The following is a 22,927-nucleotide window of genomic DNA, read 5'->3' as shown; positions in this document are numbered from 1 at the left end:
GTAAAAATTTTTTGGTTGTTTGTTTCCTCAGCGTAATTTCCCGGGGATTAATATACCGGGGGTGAAGATATTAAATTCCGGTTTAATTTTAAATTGGATTGGGGAAAAAAATTTCCCCTAATTTTCCTCTCTTTAAGACCTTTCCAAGTTTAAAGTTTGTTTTTTGGATTCTCTGAGGGGGCCATAAAAGTTTTATTGGGGGATTTCCAAGCGGGGTAGAAGGTTATCCTTCAGGCTAAAAGTTTCTCTTTTGTAGAAGGTTTTGTTAGATTCAATTTATTATACCCCTTTTCAAGAACTTAATATTTTGGGTGGGGCTTTAATAACCCTTAAGGGGTAATTCTCCAAAAATATAATTGAGGATTTACTACTACCATTATTGATGAATTGAACATGTTGGAAAGGCCAAGCGAAGATGAAGATATCTCATTAATGCGTTTAAAGGATTTCAATGATGATATTGTCAATCGTTTTAAAGCCCTGGAGTCAACTCCTTTACAAGATTTAAATTTAAAAAATTCAAAAGGTCATTTATCACCAAAAGAAAAGCAATTGGATACAGAGTTGGCAAACTTTTTAAGAAAATTCACTAAATTAAATAATTCGATTGACACTGATGATAATGTTAACTCGTCATCAAATAATGTTGTAAAGCCAATACGAGGTAGAGAGTTCCCATTCTTGGAACCTTCAGCAAGTGTAAAACCATATACGGAGCAAGAATTATTTTTAAGACAATTGAATCATTCTTCACATGTGGCTAAATTAGGTGCAAATATAAGCAATGTATATTTCCCAAGTAACGACATTCATAAACCTGTTTCACCACAAGAACTATCGATTGCCAAACTTATGGCAGCTGGTGTACATCTTGGTCAATCTACTGCATTGTGGAGAGCTTCTACTCAACCATATATCTATGGTGAGTATAAAGGGATTCATATTATAGACCTAAACAAAACATTATCACACTTAAAGAGAGCTGCAAAAGTAGTAGAGGGCATAGCAGAAAGAGGTGGTATTATTTTGTTTTTGGGTACAAGACAAGGTCAAAAAAGAGGATTAGAAGAAGCTGCTAAGAGAACCCATGGTTACTATGTTTCAAGTAGATGGATTCCTGGTACTTTAACAAATCCTACCGAAATTTCTAATGTTTGGGAAAGACATGAAGTAGATTTTTTTGATACTCCAACAGGAAGAGAACTAACTCAAAATGAACAGATCAGCATTGTCAAACCTGATTTATTAGTCGTTTTAAATCCAACTGAAAATAGAAACGCTCTAAATGAGGCTATGCAAGCTAGAGTTCCAACTATTGGTATTATTGATACTGATTCAGAACCTTCATTTGTTACTTATCCTATTCCTGGTAATGATGATTCTCTGCGTTCTGTCAATTTGATATTAGGTGTTCTGGCAAAAGCTGGTGAACGTGGTCTAGAGAATAGATTACTAAAAGCTAAGGCAGCTGAAAATGCTGTTGAATCTGACGTAACAATTGAAACTGAGGCTATTGCCTAAACTGAAATTTAATTTAAATAGAACCCATACTCTATCCTAAAAATTCCTGTATATATTACATATAAATTCTTTTAAATATATTTGATATGGATCTCTACCAATTTCTTTTTTGTTTGCTCAAACAATATTCGTTGCTATTAGAGTTTAAGTTCGGCTCTATAAGTAACTTGAACGATAATCTTGAGTTGTTATGTATGTATTTATTTAAATATTTATTTATATGCGTGTTTAAAACAAAATACCCCAGGTATATTATTTTGTTAACTTAAAATGGACAGGTACATATGTTTTAATGGATATGTTCCATATGTCTTAAATGCAAAAGCGCTATTCTTCTTTGAATTAAATTTAGAACTACTCTCTATTGGGTTAAATTATCAAATCAACAATGCATTCAGAGAAATGCTAGGCTATTAATTCAATCTTCTGATTCACTGTCACTTCTCTCGTCCTTTACTATGCCTAACCAAACAATTCTATAAAGAATTCTTAGAATTAAGAAAAACCAATACATGTTAACCAACTGAAGGGCTGAAATTAAAATGAAGACAATTGGCAACGAAATCCAACATTTATATTGCTGAGTTGCAAAATTTAAAGTGTATTGACCTACAGTACGGAATTCTGTCAATACAGACCATAGTATCTTTAGGTTGACATAGTGACGCAGGTAAACCCATGAGAAAACAAAACTTATAAAGGTTACTTGCGTTAAATTTGAATCCAAATAATTCAAAGTTTTAGAAGATGCTAAAAAGAAATCAGATACATCCATGGTAATATAAACAGATAATCCAATTTTAGTGAAATGGAAAACATAAGAGGACCAAATCAATAATAAGGTAACAATGTGATGAAATATCAATTCGTTATGATCTTTTCTTGGCTTTTCTAGTTGTAAAACTAAAATACAAGCTTGTTGGGCCCAAAATGCCGCTTGGCCTAGATAGTATATTTTCATTAAGTAAGAATTGTATAAGTCTGGATATGTTTGATACATTTCTGTAGTTTTGAAAAGCCATAGATCAGAGTTATACATTATGTATAACCCAAAAGGACTAGATATCCCATAATATATTATTGAATACACTTGTTCCATCATTCTATTAACTTTATGCTTAGCAGTAATTTTTAATTTATTAATTGTTAATGGACGAATAACGAGATCCATTAAGAATTCTCTTAAAAATGTAAAAAATATCATATGGAAAAATATAAAAGATAAATCTTTGATACCCTTACCATAATTGTCAGTGTCTCCAATTTTATATGAAATTGTGACAAATTGATGTAGAGGATTGGTTTCAGTTCTATTCCCTGAAGTGTAATAAGTAATATAAACTGTTAGCAATATTAATAAAGGTGTCAGCCATGTATGACGATAATTCATTTCCCTATATGAAAGCCATATTTTTTTGAGAAGGTCCTTATCATTCTTTGAAGTGTTGGATAAATATTGTAATCTGTTCTTAGAAGCAATTTTTGATTCTTTACTTTCACTCATTGTTCCAAAACTATTAATATTATTGTCACCTAAATTAATCTTCCCGATGGATGAGGTTCTACGTGACCTGGCTTTAATTTTTGTATTAACTGTTACATCTTCATTTGCAGTTGAAAATGGTAGATGTTCCTTTTTCATAGAGTATGAAATGTTAGTTTCATTAGGTTGTATCATTATAATACAAGATTTGATTATTTGGAAATATTAGTTTTGATAAAGTACTATTCTTGATTCTATAATATTATAATATATATTTAATTTGATGAGCCTGTCTTCAATAATACTAATTGAATCTCTTGTATTATAAATGAATGATTTTAATATTATTCATGTCAAGTACTTGAAGATAACTTTAAAACCGATATTTGGGAATGAAGGTTAACAATTAATGTCTATTAAGACACATTTATTTATATATGAATGATAACAGATTATTTATATGAAAATATGATACCGATCGTATTTTAATTTTTCATAATCAGATTATAAACAACAGCCTGATGTTTTCATGTTGATCTTTTAAGTTGTGCTTGAATTTCTGGTCATCTGTTAAATTCTTATGGTGTTTCTTATTATTGATATTCCACTCAGCATTCTGTTCATTGTTAAAAAAAAAAAACTTTGCATGGAATACATACCTAGCCATTAAAGAATTATTGAACAAATATTTAGGTACCAATATCACACAGCACAAGAGAGTTTCAGCAAAATAAAAATAAAAAAGATCTTTTTTTTATTTAGTTAAGCTAGGCAAAATATTTGATTGCTAGTCTTAATAACATCTTGCCTGATGTTCGAACTAGAATCGTATTCACCCAGTAAAGAAAAGCAAACTAGTAATAAGCCCTGACAAATATTTAAAGCCATGGATGAATATAGATAGAGCATTCAAGATAATCTTTTCATTTTACTTTTTTTTTTATTTTTTCACTTTTATTGCATTAAGCTTTCTGCGGTAAGTTTCAATTGATTTCGATGTATTCTTGCAGCGACTGCAGCAGTACCATCAATGGAAAATAGTTTAATTCGAAAAAATATCTTAGTAATGGGCATTGCAATTGTTTTTTGTGCTTAGATTTAGGCTTCGATTTAGGCTTGGATTTAGGCTTGGATTTCTCTAAGAATAGATTACGTTACCTTCCTTTCTTAGGGTGAAAGAGGCTAACTCGTTTAGATTTCAACAATCGAAAACTTTTTGTTTAACCAAAAAAGAAAAAAGAAACAACAAACTATGACGGCGGTTTCGAGGACAAATCCTCGTTTGGTCGCCCCGTGCATTGTTTTCTGTAAAATACGTAAATTTCCCGTCGATACGGAGGGTTCTCTCCCCGCAGAGCGGCTAACGTAGCGGAGAAAATACAAAAAGAAACGAAACTATTTTATAGATTTTGTTTCGTTTCTTTTTTCAAATTTATTGTAACAGCAAAAAAAAAAAAGAAAAAAAACACATTTTATTTGTTTCGAGACGCTTCCTTGTTGATACGATGGGAATTGCTGTTGAAGGTAAGAAGAGATTAGAGATTGGTTCTTTTTCACTCTACAGGAAACAGCTGGAGCAGACAGGGAAAACAAGAAGACTGGAAATCTGTTTCCATTTCACTTATACTTTGGAATTGGTTTTGGGAGTATCCATCCCTCTTTAAAACTCAGTTAAGCTAACAATTGATGTACACCTACCTAATTGGTTAAGTGGTTAAATAAACATAAACAACATCTCGCAGTGTGTTTTGCTTTCGCTCCTTTTGGAACCTATTAAGACTAGCCGCTGATGTGTTATAACATTTAGCCCATAACAGTTGGATATTCTAAGAAGGAAAAAAAAAGTGGAAAAATTTGGTGGAAAATATAAGGGGGGAGAGGATAATTAGAGCGGGTCTTCGGAAAGGGATGATTCCTTTTTTATTCCATTCAGTTTTCCAGCTAAGAGAAACTGTTGAAGATTTAAAAGCAATTTGACTCTAAAGTTCTGATCTTGTTCCATGGAAGGGAAAATTCCCTTAATAATTGATGGTTTGGTGGTTGGCTAGCTAATTTAATATGTTTTCCCTCGTTTCTATTCGGTTACCCATTCAGGGATTCTCTTTTAACTACTTGAAACTGAAGACGTTTATTACTCTACAAAAACAATAGAAACAAAAAATAAAAATAAAAAGTGTTTATTTGAATATGTTTTCTTAAAGATTAAATAAATGTTATACATTTAACCAATAGATTTCAAGTGATTTCTCCTGATATCCTGATTTTTATTAAAACGCTAAAGGTCGTATAATCAATTACTTGATGTAATAATTCTTGGCATTTTAAGCGAACAGTGGAAATTAATCAATGGGGAGAAGATTCCTATAATATAATAAATGTTACTATTTGTAGTGGAAACTAAACTCCATGGATATTTCTCAACTTGAGTTCTATACACATGAAAATAACCTCTCCCTCCATTAAATACGATAAACTTACAATACTTTGAATGTTTCTATTTATAAAAATTTACTTATTTTTACGTTTGGCTTCGATGTGGAAACGGAAAATAAAACAAATTCACCTAAACATAAATATTACAATTTAATGATTTCATTTACAAAACAGTTAAATATTAGGGATCAAAATAATTTTTTTTAGAATTAAGTTACGTTACCGTATTAAAAAACTAACCAATTGGCTAAATTAAAGAAGTGCTTCGAACAAGGCTCCAAAAATAAAATAGTAGACACAGATATGCCTATTTAAAACCATAGAGGGTATACAATGAAAGAAATCAAGGAATAAGTAAATAAACACCCTCTCAATATCGAGATTATCGACTTGATTGGAATCAAGTAACTTTTTATATTTTCTGAATTAACTGATAAAAGGGATACTTAGCTTCTATTTCAGATTTTTAAAAAATTACAAATATTATATGTAAATAAATATAAACGTCAAAGTTAACAACAAAATTCCAGTTCATCTCATCTCATCTCATCTCATGCTGTGAAATGTAAATAGGAACAATTTGTTAATCACATAATACTGTGTTTTCCAAAGATAATAAAACCAACACTTAATTGTAGAACCAACCAATTCTTCTGACGTCCGAGGTACCCTTAGCATACACAAGCCAGTATTATTTAATTTATCTATAGAAGTAGCAATTTTTCACTGAGGGTATTATTTACCCAGCAATGCTTCCCTCTTTGTTAGTTCTTAAATTACCAATTATTCTTCTAAAGTCGAGTCACTTTGAAAATGCGGTATCAAAGCTATTTTACAAATATTCTGTTCAAAATGAAAAAAAGTATCAGTTTTAAAAAAAAAAAGTCATGCGGTGCCATGATTTTAGGCAAGCAAAGAGACAACTAAGGGTGCAAGTATACATTCAGGCAAATATGTTCTTAAAATCAAACAAAAGCAAAAAAAAAAAATATAGATAATAATACCAGTATATCAATCAATCACTCAATCAATATTATCTAGTGTGCTTCATCTAAATAGTTAGTTAGTTATTTAATTTACTACTCCCTTTGTTGGAAAGAATAAAAAAGTGGGCTGTCGCTATGTTTCTTGGTTGCTTTCCCAGCCCATCTCTTTGTTCTATCGAAACATTCCCCTTCTACTCAAGTAACCACTCGTGATTTATACAGTACTACTCTTTGAGCAACCTACACTTGTTGCATTCAGCTGCTGGACTTCGCTATCATCTTCCACAAGAGAGTTCCATGAAATATTATAATTTATATCACATTTACAGCATTGTCCACCTAAGTCACTTAGCCTCTTGCACAAAACTAACCCACAATTCTAAAACAACCTTGAATATCATTAAGACGAGTTCCAGAAGTACCAATTATATTAGCAAATGAACAATTTTTCGAAAAAGCAAACTGCTGCAGATTATAAATTTAAAAGATATTCGCCGTGGGAAACAGCTGTGAAGTAAGCTTCCTGATCTCTCTCAGCTGCCCCCTCACTCACTTTCTTTCTTCCAGAACCCACAAGAACAAGAACAAGAAGATGTGGAAACTGATAACAGGCAAGAAAACGTTTCCTCTAAATCCCTCTTCCCCTCCTTTACCTCTTCAAGATAATTAAAAGAAAATCGATTGCTATCACAAGTCCCATTAATTATTGCTATTATTACACTTAGATTAAAGGATGTAAAAGTGGTTGTTTGCTTCTTTGTTGTACCTTCTTAATTCTGTAGACTCTCAAACAGAGAGAAAGAAAGAGAGAAAGAAAGAGTCTTGCTTGGTTTGGTTTCTTGAACCATCCATCCCTCCCCATTCCGCCCCATCGACGTTCCATTGATTGAATGAATCATCTTCATCATCAATATCATCAACTTATTATCCACATCTATATTCCACTCATCAAAATCAGTCAAGGAAACGTAACGTGAGCAATAATCTTCAGTTTATGTAGAACGTCATTATCCCCCTCTCTCCTTATATCAAATAGTTGTAAATGTTATTGTCACATTACTTATACTATATACGGTTAAGATTAAAACGCAAGAAACTTATAGTAGATATATTCCTTTTTCTCAGCTATTGTTTCCATTACCAAGGTAATGGAAATAAGTGGATGATTAGATTAAATTTATAACTTAAGAATGGGCTTAGCTCAGTTCACCTTTTCTGCGGGCTTCATCCTAATTATTCTTAGAATTCATTATCACAATCACAATCATACAAACTAAACTATCTTGCTCATTGTTTGTATAAAATCAAAGATATAAATATAATACTACTATAAATATCAAAAACTAATTGAACTATCTATCACGTTATTGTAGAATTTAATCACTGACGGTTATACTTCGGTGATTTTTGAATTTTTGTAGTAAATTGAAGAAAAGCAAGTTAGAGCAAAAAAAAAAAAACTATAGGAATTAATCAAACCAGAAGAAGACTAACTTAAAGTTAAAGTTAAAGTTAAAGTTAGAGTTAAAGAACAAAATTGCTTTGTCTATTATTGTATATTGGATTTATCTTTATAGCAAAGAACGATTTGAAAAGTATAAAAATATCGATTAAAGATAAACCAGAATTAAATTTAAGCTTTATTGAAATAATAATATTACAAAAAAAGCTAACTAAGGATTGTTATAACTGGAATATTTAATTAATTAACTTCTGAAAATCTTTGTGATTGAGTTGTCATAGTAAATATATTGAAATTTTCCTTCTTATAAGAAGCTATTTGAGTTACTAAAGAATAAGGATTGGATATTAATTTATATATACAGGTTTGGTGGAGAAAGAAGTTTTATTTCATCATTTTTTTTGGACTATAAGAAGAAGCAAAAATAAAATTATTATTACTATTTTACACATTAATAATATAATAAACTTGTACTTTCATTTGAAGTTACTTATTTACTCTGGTTCAAACAAAGTAAGTTTTAGGTCGTGATCACAGTTACTCAATTTTTCATCTTTTGATAGATAAGTGCAGTCTCAATTCGTTATCCTTTATTTTTATCAATTTTTTCGCAATTTGTACAAAGAGGGAAAAGTAACTAACTGTTGCCAACCAAAACTATTGATCTCTCCCATATATATATATATTATTTGTGCTAATTCAATTTTTTTCTGAATTTTTGTCAAGGTTATTGAAAAAGTGACTTAACTAATATTGTTTATTTTTATATCAATGGAAAATTTGTTCAAAAAATGGTTTTTATCAGAAAAACCTACTGGAACAAATGTTTCTGATTTAGATAGCAGCGTCAATCCAAAACTTTCATTACAGAGGTTACTACGTCATAAACTCACAAAAAGAGATGTTTTACATTACTCTTTTCTAGGCTCAGTAATGTTATTTGTCTTCATTTCAAATCCTGCGCCATGGATTTTCAAAATCCTATTTTATTTATGCTTAGCAACATTATTTTTATTACCAATTACATCACAGTTTTTTTGGAGTGCTTTGCCAATTTTAACCTGGTTAGCTTTATATTTCACTTCATCTCATTTTCCAGCAGAGAAAAGACCAAAAATTACTGTTAAAGTATTGCCAGCTGTGGAAACTATACTATACGGTGATGACTTGAGTGATATCTTAGCCGCATCAACAAATTCTTTTTTTGACTTATTGGCCTGGTTGCCTTATGGTATCTTTCATTTTGGTGCACCTTTTGTTGTTGCTGCAATAATTTTTCTCTTTGGCCCACCAACAGTTTTAAGAGGTTACGCTTTTGCTTTTGGCTATTTAAACCTAATAGGGGTTATTATACAAAATGTATTCCCAGCTGCACCACCATGGTACAAAAATATGTACAATTTACAAGCTGCACACTATGGTATGCATGGCTCCCCAGGTGGGTTATCTCGGATAGACAAATTATTTGGTATTAATTTATATTCATCTGCCTTTGCGAACTCATCGGTTATATTTGGTGCTTTTCCATCATTACACTCTGGTTGTGCCACAATGGAAGCTCTATTCTTTTCTTACTGCTTTCCAAAACTAAGACCTTTATTTATTTTCTACCTTTGTTGGCTGTGGTGGTCAACTATGTATTTGACTCACCACTACTTTGTCGATCTTATGGCAGGATCAGTATTAGCTTATGTGATATTTCAATATACCAAATATACCCACTTACCCATAGTTGATACTGATCTATTTTGTAGATGGTCCTACTCATCGGTTTCTACTTTTGATATTACAAAGAACAATCCATTGAACGAAGACTCAAATGATATAGAAAGTGTACCACTAACAAGTCTAGAAAATAATTATGAATTAGGGATAAGGAGAGAATCGAGTAGAAGCTCGTCGATCTTTGAAGTTCCTCTTGGTTCTCTTTCATCTTCAACTTCTAATACATCTTTAAGTGAATTTAATGATGACTATAGAACGACTTCCCCAAGATTGAACAAATATAGAAATGACTAAACTGAATAAGATTGAATCAGGTTAAATTAAATTACAGAATATAACTGCCCAGTCATTTCAAATCAGAATAACAATATTAGACCGAAACCAATTTTAGTCTTAATTTAACGACCCCCCCCCAAGTTTGCATATATTAAGATAAATTAATTCATATCTATCCACTGCATAAATATTCAAATTTTGTATAATTATTTAAATAATGACAAGTCAATACCGACTTTAAAACATATTCTTATTTATTAAAGTGAAAGCATTAGAATATTTATAAATATTTCTTAATATTTTTATGCTATTTACAGATGATGAATGTAGTCGAGTCTACAGTAAAGTATGTATGTGCTAATATCTGTATCTTACACAGATATTAGCTTTTATGTATATATATATATATTGGCAGATTCCAATTTTTATTACTTGAATTTTCATTGAATTTTCATATTACTCTTCTCTAGGATCGTTTTATACCCTGCTGCTCTATCAATTGATGGTGCAACATCTAATTCTTTTGTTGTATCTACTTTAATTATTGATGATCTAATAACACGGGGATCATTTTTTAGTGTTCTTAAAATTTCAGATTGAACACCAACAGAAGCATCAAATAACATCATAAATTGATAACCTTGAAAATGTTGTTCCTCATCTTTTTTGATAATCTTTGGTAATGGGCTAGTTCCCATTGGTGATATTTTTCTTACAACACCTCTGTTATTAATAATTAATTTTCCAATAGTAGTTGCTAATTCTTTTGCTTCTTTATTCGCCACAACAGGGTTCATCACACGAACAATACCAATCAACTCATATAGCATCGTAATTATATTTAATTTGTATTTATGTTTTTGTTTTTCACTCTATTGTATTATCAATATGATATGATATGATATATGTCTATGGATAATATTCGATGTTATACGCTCAAGACCCAGTAGCAATATCCAAAAAATAATAAAATTGAGAATGATGGAAAATATATAAAATGTGCAATCAATTAAAGACCTTCCTCCCAGTATCCTAAATGAGAGTAGTTTAAATATCAAAATTTCTTTGATATATAGGAGCCTTTAGCTAAACCTTGTAGTTTCTTGATGCTTGCTCAATGTTGTTAGGCCTTTAACATATAAATATATATAAAATTCGTTTTTTTATTTTTTCAAATTGTATCATTTTTCATATTGAGAAAGCAAAACCAGGTTCGTACATAAGTACTTCAAAAGTCACAAAAATGTTAAATAGGAAGGGATCGAGTTTCAGCGGTTATTTGATTGAAAGGATGAACATCCTTTCAATCTTATTAAATAACTTCTTATAAACATAAACATAAGAATAAACATAAACATAAGAATAAACATAAACATAAGAATAAACATAAACAAGAATAATGTGTACTATAACGAGACGAGACGAGACGATAGATTCTACCTCTACCCAACCAACCTAGAATTGGTAACTGGATTTCGCTGACTCCATGATTATCACGAGGAATAAGATACCTTATATGAAATATATAAATATATAAAGTTATAAATATAAAATATATAAAATTATAAATGTATAAAATTATAGTTCCTGGATGTAAATTGGGACTATAAACATACTTTGATTATTTATTGAACCTAGTGTTGTGGAATTGCTTTGTTTCCTTTTACTTTTTTGACAGGTAGGGGAATCCAGGCAAAATTAAAGATCATATATATATACTCTAAACAAGTTACTTTTATCTGTTTCAGTGTTTCTCGAGAGGTAAATATCTTTATTTCTCATAACTGATGCAGAGATAAATAGCATATTTACTTTTTACATTTAAATGGCAGTAATCCCACCCCAATGAAATTACCTCAAGGCTGTGTTTATTTTATTTAAAATTAATAAAATCTCATCACATAGATTATCCTCAATTTGTTTGGATAAGTAAGAATATATCATATATATGTATATAAATATATCATTGTCATCATCATCATCATCATCGTCATATGATAGAATATTTGTCTTGTTCGTTTGATATGATTACGATGTCTAATCACGTGTGCAACAATAAGTGTTATGGCTTTCAAATTTGAATATAAAAGGAAAGGAAACAAATTAGGAGCATTTTCTATTCGAGGAAACAAAGAAAGAACAGAGACATCTGAAAAAAAAAGCCAATTAATTAATCTGAAGATTGATTAAATAACGTTTAAAGAAGCAAATTTGACTAGGAAACTAAACTTTGAGTAATTGTTACAAGGAGTAAGAAGTCATTGAACTAGAAGAATAAACTAAAATTTTCTTTAGTTGAATAATTAATTTCTATACTTCATTTCTTCCTAAAAAATAATAATTAGAACATTACATATTCGATAAGCCTGCTAATTTACTTCTAATTAATACCAGGGTGATATAAAGAAGTTACGGGTTAAACTGATTAAATATGTTTCAATGGTTTTTTGGGAAAAACCTTACTCCTCAAGAAAGGCTGAAAAAGGTATGTTTCATTGTTAATAATATCTTTATATCCGTATAAAGCATACTTCAAATTTTACTTGAGTAACCATTTACTAACCTTAATTATTTTTAAACCTCTTTTTATGAGATTACTATTATCGTCACAACAGAATCAAAGAGCATTAGATAGAACTCAAAGGGAACTCGATAGGGAAAAAAGAAAACTTGAAGTGCAAGAGAAAAAATTAATAGCTGATATAAAAAGATCTGCCAAAAATGGCCAAATAAATGCAGCAAAAATTCAAGCAAAGGATTTAGTGAGAACCAAGAATTATATTCAAAAATTTGATAATATGAAGACACAATTACAAGCTATTTCATTAAGGATACAAGCAGTTAAAAGTAGTGATCAAATGACAAATTCTATGCGCGAAGCTACAATCTTACTTGCAGGAATGAATAGATCTATGAACCTACCACAATTACAACAAATATCCATGGAATTTGAAAAACAAAGTGATTTAATGGATCAAAGACAAGAGTTTATGGATGAAGCAATTGATAACGTCATGGGGGATGAGTTAGATGAAGATGAAGAGGCAGATGAAATAGTTAATAAAGTATTGGACGAAATAGGAGTAGATCTTAATGCACAACTTCAAGATACACCCCAGAATATAATTCAAAATTCGGCAACTAATGAATTAAATACTCCTATCAAAGAAGCTATTGGTGCTGGTGGGGAAACCTTTCCGTCTCAGGATGATGAACTACAGGCACGTCTCAACAGTTTAAAAAGGTAGTGATAATGACAGTTTGGTATCGTTTTAAAATGTAAAAATTCATTGAGTTCCATGAACTGTAATTACTCGAAATGATTTATGACCAATTCAATTTAAATGTACAGAGATTTACTAATTTTTTTTTGCTTTTTCTTTTTTTTTCGAATGGTTAAACTGTTTTGTATTTATAGAATTATCATTTAATCGATGGTATAACATATTTTATTAAAATTCGATTGTTGCTTTTAAATAAAGATAAGGATAAATAATTAAATATGACGATAAATACAAAGATTAAGATTCTGAAATAATTTTTTCAGCGACCAAATAATTAAAGATCCTAAAAACACATTCTTCAATAGAATTGGTTGCAGTGTTTATATGAATTTCAGGTGTTAATGGTTCCTCGTATGGTGCTGAAATACCCGTAAACTCTTTAATGACACCTTCTCTTGCTTTTTTATATAAGCCCTTTGGGTCTCTTTTCTCGGCGACATCAATTGGAACATCGACAAATACTTCAATGAATCTCAATCCAGCTTCTTTATGTAATTTACGAGCTCTATCTCTGTCGGCTCTATATGGTGATATAAAGGATGTAATTGCAATCGTGCATGAATCTGCAAATAATTTAGAAACTTCACTTATTCTTCTAATATTTTCATTTCTATCTTGCTCAGAAAATCCTAGATCTTTATTTAAACCAAATCTGATATTATCACCATCCAATCTGTAGGCTGATAATGACTTTTTTAATAACAATTGTTCTAAAGCACAAGCAATTGTACTCTTACCAGATGCACTTAATCCAGTTAACCAAACCGTACAACCCTCTTGTTTTCTCAACTCTTTTCTTTCAACATATGTCAAATTAGGATGCCAGGTAATATTAGTAGCCATGTTTGATAATTATTTTATTTATATTGGTAATAATGTGTATATATAAAAATATAAATTAGAATGTTATTTCCTACTGCATGCGTTCAAGTTTCAAAAGTATTCTAAATCATCAATTAGTCCAAGTTACCAAGGTAAACTCTATTATTTAAAAAAAATTGAATAGCCAAGAGAAATTTTAGCCAAAGTATTGATAGTTCAAAGAACTGATATTTATAACCAACGAATTAACATATCCATTGAATTTTTAGGTATAACTTCATGTCTGTTTCAGATAGCTCAATGGTTAATTATTACCTACCTATTCATTATTAGTTGCACAATTATGTGCTGCTTTAGACTTAAACGGTATTGAGTAATACGCACGTGATATTATTGGTATAATTAAATTGCTTTTCTACAATTCATTTTTTGATGTACCTCATAATTGATAATGACTATCAATAGAGGTAAGATTTTACTACAAAGTGGTACATAATCTGAACTTAATTCATCTCCCTACTATATATGCATTGTTAAAGGAAATAGATAAATCACTGAATTAACAATTTTAATAGTCATTGGGTTTTGAGGGATATGCATATAAAGAGAGATTTTTCAGTAAAATTAATTCAGTATTTAATAGGATATATATATATCTATATATACCTTGGAAATTTCTTGATCAAGCCTGGCCTTTTGGAAATAATTCAATTTATGTCCATTAATCACAAAATTTTGATCTCCAAATCTGATGTTGTACTCCTGTGTATCAAATTAGGGCGATGGTGTTAAACAATCATTAAAAAGCTATCTTAAAATCCAGGTAGCAATGTTTATAGAATTATTGTTGTTGAAATTTTAGAATCAATAGATTGACTACAAAAGAATATTACTTGTTAAAAACCAAACATAATTCAAAATGGATAGTAACAAACACTACTGAATGACAAGACTTAAGTAAAGCCAACAAAATACAAGTTCCAAAAATAAAATGCTCTTACTAAATAAAACACGTAAAAACAAAATATATTATACGATAACCTTACCCCTAAAACCAAGTCTTTAATAATAATATAATAAATTATCTTTCCACCAAACATACTTTCTCTCTTCGGAAACAACATGCTTATTTAATTTATTATTACATTTTCTTAGTATTTATTTGAAATAATATTTAAATTAAAAATATATTTTTTACTAGGTCATGTGATACAGCCTACCCATACATAGGGACATCTTACTCGAGAGAAGTTAGGACCCGGTATCCATCCATACATGAAAAAATACAATCAATTTCACCTTTTTATTTTAATCATAAGAATTATGTCATACAGAATGTTGTGTTTAAATTATTTGATTTTTAAATCTTAATCATATTTTGCCTTACTTTTCCAGTACTTTATGATATAACCAAAGATGGTTACTCCATTTTCTGATAAAATATGTTTATATAAATATATAATTTGAATTTTGTTACAATTTCTTTTTTTTTAACTGCTTCTTTGGCCTAACTGATGTTAAAGACATACATCTTTTATACATTAATGGCAATAATATTTACTTGATGGTAGCTGATTGTAAGTTGAGGCTTCTACTTATTTTATTCTTAATTTCGGTCCCTCCCATCTCTTTATTATATTTTTGTTTTTAAGAATAAAATAGCCTATTACAAATCTATCTATACTATAAATATATTGCTAATATGCTGGATAATATATAAAAATACTTTCTTTTTTAAAAGGAATGATATTATATAACGTATAATATAATATTTAAATAAAATTATTCAAGTTCAATAAATAATTTAATTCTTATTCGAACGGTGATAACTCGATGTTTACTTTATATCATGGTTACTTTATATCATGTTTACTTTATTAATGATCATTTGCATTGTTAATTTGGATATCGAAACAAAAATTTAGGTAGCGGTTGGTAAGAAATTTTCACAATCTTTCAAACAGTTTAGCTGGTCAAAGCTTCTTTAACATTAATTTTGACTTTGGGCAAACTAAAGTTACTAGTAGCTAAAATATTGTGCTAATTAATTAAATTTAGTAGAGGAAAAATGGCAAACTCGGTAACGGCTGTGCTGGGGCAGTGATCGTAACTGTTGTATAATCTATCACTGTTTGAACTATAGTTTTTGTTTTAGAAGTTCTACTTACAGCTTTATTTTTCCTAACTTTGATTATTGTTTTAGTTATAGTTGCCATAGATGTCCTGTACTTAGTGCTTGTGGTTAATTTTGTTTTGGTAGAATAATGATATTCAATTTTACCCTTTCCTGTCTTCGTTGAAGTGACAGTGTCAGTCACCTGATAAGTTTTTGTGTTGGTGACAGTATCATACTCTGTAACATAAACATTATAATATTTTGCATAAGTTCTTTTAGCGATTGTCACTGTTGTGGTTGTATACTCGAACTCGTATTCTGTTGTTCTCGTAATATCGGTTTTGTATTTAGTTTTAGTGTAATAATTGGTAGTCGTTCTGGTCATGGTAGAATAGTTGTTTTCAAAGAAAGTTTTGGTTGCTATCAATGTTGTTGTAACTGAGGTGGAAGTTGTTGAAATTATAAAAAATGTTTCAGTCTCGGTGGTGGTTGTAGTTTGAATCGCAGAAACAGTTTCCCAAATTCCTGAATATTTTGTCTTTGTGCAGTATGATTTCGTTGAAGTCTCTGTGTATGATTTTGTTCGTGTCTTTTTGGTTCGGGTTTTGATAGGAGTATAATTAATATAATATGTGGTTGTAAATATTAGATCTTCATCATTACAGTCTTCATCGTTTTCTTCTTCTTCATCATCATCTTCTTCTTCTTTTTCTTCTTCTTCATCGTCATCATCATTGTTTTCTTCTTCCTCTTCTTCTTCATCGTCATCCATATCTATCTCACTTGTCTTCTTAGTAATTTTCTTTTTTAACCTATCAAACTTACTGTTGCTAATTTCTTGATTTCTACCTTTTTTTTTGTATTTACTTTCGTCCAGAGCTTTTCTGGAGGACTTTTTCTTCTTGTAATAATCTCCTTCATCATCATCACCATCATCGTCGTCATCGTCGTCATCGTCTTCATCATCTTCATCATCTTCATCATCTTCATCATCTTCATCATCTTCATCGTCTTCATCGTCTTCATCATCTTCATCATCTTCATCATCTTCATCATCTTCATCATATTCATCATCATCTTCATCATCTTCATCATCATCTTCATCATCTTCATCATCGTCATCATCGTCATCGTCGTCATCGCACTTCGAATCATCATCTGGAAGTGTGTCATTAATGGGTTTATTACTTTCTACAATAGAAGGGATTTCTTTATTGGGTTTTTTAAAAAAATTACCTAGGTTAGAAGTCTCTGGGCTTATTTGTGACCAATTAATATTTTCTAAAGAATATATTTCATCTATGAAAAATTCTAATACTGAATCAATTAAAGATTTTTTTTCAAATTTAAAAAAAAATCTGTAGAGCTTGCTTCCTAAATTTCTTCTTAAATTTGTATGACTTAAAGATTCTTCATCAACCGACATTACGTTTTTTAAATCATATTTCGATAGTATATTGATAATATTATTTAAATTTTTATACGTCATTTCATCTGTAATTGTAAAATATTTGGTACAATCGTTAATCATGGATTTTACGGCACAATTAATACAAAGACATCTAGATTTATCATCCAAAGTCTCTGCATCCATCTCTAAACAATAAGAACAAAAATTAAATTGCTTGTTAAAGTTTCTTAAAATACATAAGGATAATTTATCATTGTTTTTTGACGTTAAGATTGGTTCCCAATTTTTACCTCCAAAATTCAAACAGTTTTCAATTTCTAATTCATCGGTGTCTATAGAGGTCGTTAAGCTAATCCAAAAATACAACGTAATCCACCAATAAATTTTTAAATATTTTTTCATTTTAGTTTTGTATAAATGTAATATTAGTTTTTGTTTTCTAATTGCCTATATTAGAATTGATTCACTCCGATTACAATTCTCTATTACTTTATTTTATTGAATTCCAAGTTAATTAGTTTCGTATTTAAATAAGTTTATGTTATGGAACTAAACTATAATTTTTGTATTATGTCTAGTGTTACAAACTTGTTTTTCCTTTAAAGAAAACAATGACTTCTTTACCGCCAAAATATAAAAAAAATATGAAATGCGAATATGACATATTATCTAACATTAAGATATGATAATATCAGTAAAAATCAAATCATTCGCCAAATATTTCTGTCATTAGAAAGTAATAGAAAAGACACTCCAAGTACTGCTTCTGCAACAATAACAACAATATATATTTAAACAAAAAAAATAAAAAATAAAATTGCCACTAGCCACAAAAATTTTATACCTTTTGGCACATTTCATTTTATATTTTTATATTTTTATTTTTTTAATTATCCAATTGTATCAACTACAACTTGTTATATTGAAATTAAGACTTGCTCAATTTATCAATCAACATCATATACATCATAGAGTTCAAACTAATGGACCACATTGTTTGATGACGCAAATTATGAAATATTTAAATCTAAAGATTTCATAATTTGTCTAAGGTTTTGCCTGCCGGTGTTATATCTAATATAATGGGATAGACATGTTGTGGTGATGCTTAATCCGAGTCTATATATACTCATGTCAATATCGACCCCATGATTGTGACGTAAAATTTAAGTATGTCGTTTTGTAGTATAATTTTCTTTTATTTGTTGTATTAATTTTCTCATATCAATCTACAAATGTTGATAGCTTTTTGATTAGTAACACACGTGACCATATTTACAATAGACCTATAGATATTGCAATTCCTTTTTTTATGATAGATTTAACTTAAACAATTATATAATTCGGTAATAAAATTATAAACTCGATATATAATTAAGTTTAAAATGTATTTCGTTTAAAGATAAAAGACTAATCAGAATGTTCGAAACAGATCATGTGACTGTCAGTTACCACCGAAGAAAATATAATTAAAACAATTTAATTAGTGAAAATTTGATTTGTTAAGAAAAGGAAATATATTACCCGGTCAATAAAGAAAAAGGATTGGTAACTATATAATGAACTACTACTATTTCTCTACCGAAAACTTTATGTATTCTAAATTATATCACAACACCAAGAAAACTTCCAAGACTTAGTAAAGTAGAGTTAAAGAAATAGTATATTCACATTATAGTGTTTAAATGTATTGTTCCTTTCCTTACCAGTAACATATACACTTCCTATCTTTCTTAACTTGCTTCTACCAGACATATCCTAATACTAAAATATTTCAGCGTGATACAGACAAGACGGGTCAAGATCCTAAGTTAATTTTTCCATTTTTTTTTTCTTTGGTGAAGTAATTTTTTCGGATATAAAATTTGCTACTATTTTATAAATCAAGCATTTGAACAAGCTCTTGTTTTAATTTTAATTCACAATCTAACCCTTTCCTCTCCATCCCCCCACATATATATATATACAAACTAATTTTATATTCTTAATAGAGGTATTACTATCAATTAAATTAGCTCATATATAAATAATTATTATACTTTATTATTTATTATATTAGCTCTGTTATTTAGATTTATTCTTTCTATTATAACTAACATATTATCCGCAAACTGTATATATTTTTATTTTAGTAAATAACAATGGTTGCTTACGTTTCTCAATTAGCTTTTAAGACTGTCCCACATTTTGGTAAAATATCTACCAAGAACCTAGCAAGTTATGCTCCAAATTTAATGTTATGGGGTGGTGCTTGGGCATCCTGTGTTGCTGTTTACACTTCAGGATGGCCAATTTTCCAAGATACTTTTTACAAAAAATTACCTTATTTTGGTTCTTACTGGGTTAAGGAAGTTCTACCAGAAGATAAACAATACTAATTGGAATCGATTCTGTTATATTTTTCATTTATTTTTATTTTTGCAATTCAAAAATATAAATTTCAAACATTAGAACGTACAATTAGAAATTCAACTGATATAATTATTGGAATAATGCGTTCATTACAACAATGATGAAGTATAAAAACAATTACTTCCATTAATTATCATTACTTTATATATTCTCAAACCCTTCAAATAAATATCTAACTTATTTATATTTCTCTAAATAAATCAAAACTTTATTATTCAATTGTTCACCCTTTTTAAAAAATGTCATCATGGCATTTTTGTATATCTAGGACCAATTTCAGATAGTAGAATAAAATGATTTGTATTAAATTACATCTCTATGTATAGTAGCTTAATAATATTTTAATGTAGTGATATTTCCAACCAAAAGAAAAATGTTAAAAATGAAGATTGAAGTTGTAGCTTGAACTGTTTAATTTAAATACGTTTCTATATGTCGTGACTTACTTATTCTGATAACTGCACAAGGTTACTGTATTTTACTTTAGTGTCATTATGATATTCTATTGAAGCACAGGTTTTATTCTTAATGAATAATCGTCAGTTTTTGTTGCATATTTGACACCTTTAAATAATTTCTCATCATTAAAAGCTTTTAAGCCAGAAACAATATTGAGGGTCTTAACCCTAATACCACTTGCCAATTGACCTATATGCTCATAATGAAGTGAAATACGACTTAAATACATTTTAGTAATAGGGGTTTTTGATGAATACTCAACACAACCATTTAAAGTTGGTGATATACCCGATGGTGTTGTTTCATCAAAAATCCAAATTGATTTATTTGGCGATATGCTATTTTCAAATCTACCATGCGTACTTCTCAACATCTTTATTTTGTATTCGGCATCATCATCATCATCATCATCATCATTATTATTATTATTATTATCATCATCATCATCATCATCATTATCATCATCGGTGTTATTATTATCATCACCATGATCATTGAAATCATCATTATTATTATCAAACTTTTGAATATTAGATTTTTTATTTCCGTCTATCCCGTTTGGTTCAATATCGTAATTGCTAGGTTTTACTTCAGTGAAATCCCCATTATTTGTAGCCGTAGCAGAAAAATGTAATTCCACCTTCAGATTTTTGATCTCTGTAACTTGATTATATTTACCAATATTAATAGACACTTCAAATTCATCACCATTTGAGCCTAGCCCATCTTCAAAAAAGATATCGACCATACCAATTCTATTACTAAAACTTCCGTATGACTTTTCTTTCTCCTTTGTAGGGTCTAGAGTTATTGTATAGTCCATCAATGTAAATTTTCCATCAGGTGGTATAAATTTCAATGAACTTATTGAGCTGTTGTCAATGTTTTTCAAATATTCATCTATATCAACACATTCATGGAAAGAAGGATGGCCGATATCATTTCCCGATAATTCTAATTGTAATTCAACTAATGGATTACCATTCAGGAAACTTTGAACGTAAGCTGTGCCTTTTAGATAACCATTAACGATTTTTTTGATTGATTGTTTAGAACGTGTCAATTCATTGGATCTTCTGATCTTTGTTTGATACACAACATGTACAGATTCTACTAGATCGATATAAATTTCATTATTATTATGTTTAACATTTTGAGATCTCCAAGGAGCATTAGCTTTATTTTCTTGGAAAGAGAAATCTTGGAAAATTGGCTTTTGGGCTTGAGATGATTGAATAGCCTTTTGTATATTTTGTGCAGTTGAAGTGAACACTTTTGATAAGTCTACTTTCATTGGTACATTCTCCTTTATAAAATTTGTAGAGGTTTTACCGACGTTTGGTTCACCACCATTTATCATCCAATAAAATATTAATGAAATTTGATCATAATTATTGCTAATTTTTTTTACAGATAATCCATCCTTGTCATAATAATCCATTAGTTTTACATCGATCTGTTCCAATAGTACATAAGGATCAAGATCGGTATTATCCTTTGATCTTGATTTTAGACACCAATAGTAAAATCTATTAATTTTTGAATAATAACCAAAAATTTCCAAATCAGTACCTAAATTTCCATGTAAAAATTTACCACCATTTTCGAAGGATTCATTCTTCTCTGAACCTCTATTTAAGCTTACACCTAGTTCAGGGTATATACTTTGTAATTTAGTTAAAATCTGTCTAAAAGATGGAGCATTAGAATTGATTAAAAATTGAAAAATCAATGCATTATTAGTATCTGTTATGTAAAATGAAATATACATTGAGGGCAATTGATACGATAGAAACAGAATTGTGAGCTCAGATACTTGTAGATATGAAATCAAGCATACAAATACCCATATATATGTATACTCAATATTTTTAATAGTAGATCAAAAGACCTTTTACCTTTTACCTTTTACCTTTTTTTTTTTTTCATATATATATATACATATATCTATATCTATATCTATATCTATATCTATATCTATAATATGTAATATATTATATATTTCGAAACTTCTTTACTTTGACCTTTTTTTCATTTTCATTTTCATTTTCATTTTCATTTTCATTTTCGTTTTTTCGTTTTTCGCTTTTCTTAATTTTTTTTTCGTTTTTCCTCTTCCCTTGTCTCAGAATATACCGCACGCTGTCTATTGCCCACTCTATTGCCCACTCTATTGAAAATATCTCTCTTTGCTCTTCTCCCCGAGACAACACAGCACAGCCTTTGATTTTTAATTTGTAGTGTAATTTTTTTGTCTTACGAGAGAAAACAGAGCAGGAGCAGGAGCAGAGCAGAGCAGAGAAATATAAAAATTGAAAAATGTTTAACTTTTTATTTTTGTTAAACCAAAAATGTAAAGTAAATAATAAATTAAGAACAAGAACAAGAACAAGAACAAGAACAAGAACAAGAATAAGAATAAGAATAAGACTAGAGATAGTTTAAACTTGCATTTGAACTTTTGCTTCTAGTTCAGCTCAAGCTTTTATACAATAGACAAACACGTAACTGAAAATTTATACCAGTAGAGGAAGGGA

The 22,927-nt window shown here is 29.4% G+C and overlaps 9 protein-coding genes across 9 annotated transcripts; 4 read left to right on the top strand and 5 right to left on the bottom strand.

Annotated features, from left to right (window-relative positions):
• Positions 1–393: 393 nt before the first annotated feature.
• MRP4 (mitochondrial 37S ribosomal protein uS2m) lies at positions 394–1,521 on the top strand (the record flags this gene model as incomplete). Its single annotated transcript, XM_001647327.1, has 1 exon — positions 394–1,521. One exon carries the CDS (start codon positions 394–396, stop codon positions 1,519–1,521), a length of 1,128 nt encoding a protein of 375 aa, XP_001647377.1.
• A 418-nt stretch (positions 1,522–1,939) lies between these two features.
• Positions 1,940–3,199, bottom strand: Kpol_1018p49 (TLC domain-containing protein; the record flags this gene model as incomplete). The annotated part of the gene is made up of 1 exon (XM_001647326.1): positions 1,940–3,199. The coding sequence occupies one exon, from the start codon at positions 3,197–3,199 to the stop codon at positions 1,940–1,942; it is 1,260 nt and encodes a 419-aa protein (XP_001647376.1).
• A 5,457-nt stretch (positions 3,200–8,656) lies between these two features.
• Positions 8,657–9,904, top strand: Kpol_1018p48 (phosphatase PAP2 family protein; the record flags this gene model as incomplete). The annotated part of the gene is made up of 1 exon (XM_001647325.1): positions 8,657–9,904. The coding sequence occupies one exon, from the start codon at positions 8,657–8,659 to the stop codon at positions 9,902–9,904; it is 1,248 nt and encodes a 415-aa protein (XP_001647375.1).
• Positions 9,905–10,326: 422 nt separating this feature from the next.
• Positions 10,327–10,716, bottom strand: MRP17 (mitochondrial 37S ribosomal protein bS6m; the record flags this gene model as incomplete). Its single annotated transcript, XM_001647324.1, has 1 exon — positions 10,327–10,716. One exon carries the CDS (start codon positions 10,714–10,716, stop codon positions 10,327–10,329), a length of 390 nt encoding a protein of 129 aa, XP_001647374.1.
• Positions 10,717–12,474: 1,758 nt separating this feature from the next.
• Positions 12,475–13,134, top strand: DID4 (ESCRT-III subunit protein DID4; the record flags this gene model as incomplete). The annotated part of the gene is made up of 1 exon (XM_001647323.1): positions 12,475–13,134. One exon carries the CDS (start codon positions 12,475–12,477, stop codon positions 13,132–13,134), a length of 660 nt encoding a protein of 219 aa, XP_001647373.1.
• A 273-nt stretch (positions 13,135–13,407) lies between these two features.
• On the bottom strand, positions 13,408–14,013 carry MET14 (adenylyl-sulfate kinase; the record flags this gene model as incomplete). The annotated part of the gene is made up of 1 exon (XM_001647322.1): positions 13,408–14,013. The coding sequence occupies one exon, from the start codon at positions 14,011–14,013 to the stop codon at positions 13,408–13,410; it is 606 nt and encodes a 201-aa protein (XP_001647372.1).
• A 2,033-nt stretch (positions 14,014–16,046) lies between these two features.
• On the bottom strand, positions 16,047–17,921 carry Kpol_1018p44 (uncharacterized protein; the record flags this gene model as incomplete). Its single annotated transcript, XM_001647321.1, has 1 exon — positions 16,047–17,921. One exon carries the CDS (start codon positions 17,919–17,921, stop codon positions 16,047–16,049), a length of 1,875 nt encoding a protein of 624 aa, XP_001647371.1.
• A 1,739-nt stretch (positions 17,922–19,660) lies between these two features.
• On the top strand, positions 19,661–19,897 carry QCR10 (ubiquinol--cytochrome-c reductase subunit 10; the record flags this gene model as incomplete). Its single annotated transcript, XM_001647320.1, has 1 exon — positions 19,661–19,897. One exon carries the CDS (start codon positions 19,661–19,663, stop codon positions 19,895–19,897), a length of 237 nt encoding a protein of 78 aa, XP_001647370.1.
• A 536-nt stretch (positions 19,898–20,433) lies between these two features.
• On the bottom strand, positions 20,434–22,161 carry APM3 (Apm3p; the record flags this gene model as incomplete). The annotated part of the gene is made up of 1 exon (XM_001647319.1): positions 20,434–22,161. The coding sequence occupies one exon, from the start codon at positions 22,159–22,161 to the stop codon at positions 20,434–20,436; it is 1,728 nt and encodes a 575-aa protein (XP_001647369.1).
• Positions 22,162–22,927: the final 766 nt, after the last annotated feature.

This window comes from Vanderwaltozyma polyspora, genomic scaffold (genome assembly GCF_000150035.1).
Source record: "Vanderwaltozyma polyspora DSM 70294 KpolScaffold1018 genomic scaffold, whole genome shotgun sequence".
Classification (NCBI taxonomy): Eukaryota; Fungi; Ascomycota; class Saccharomycetes; order Saccharomycetales; family Saccharomycetaceae; genus Vanderwaltozyma; species Vanderwaltozyma polyspora.
The sequence above is the reverse complement of the archived record's forward strand: the minus strand, read 5'-3'. Positions and strand labels throughout refer to the sequence as shown.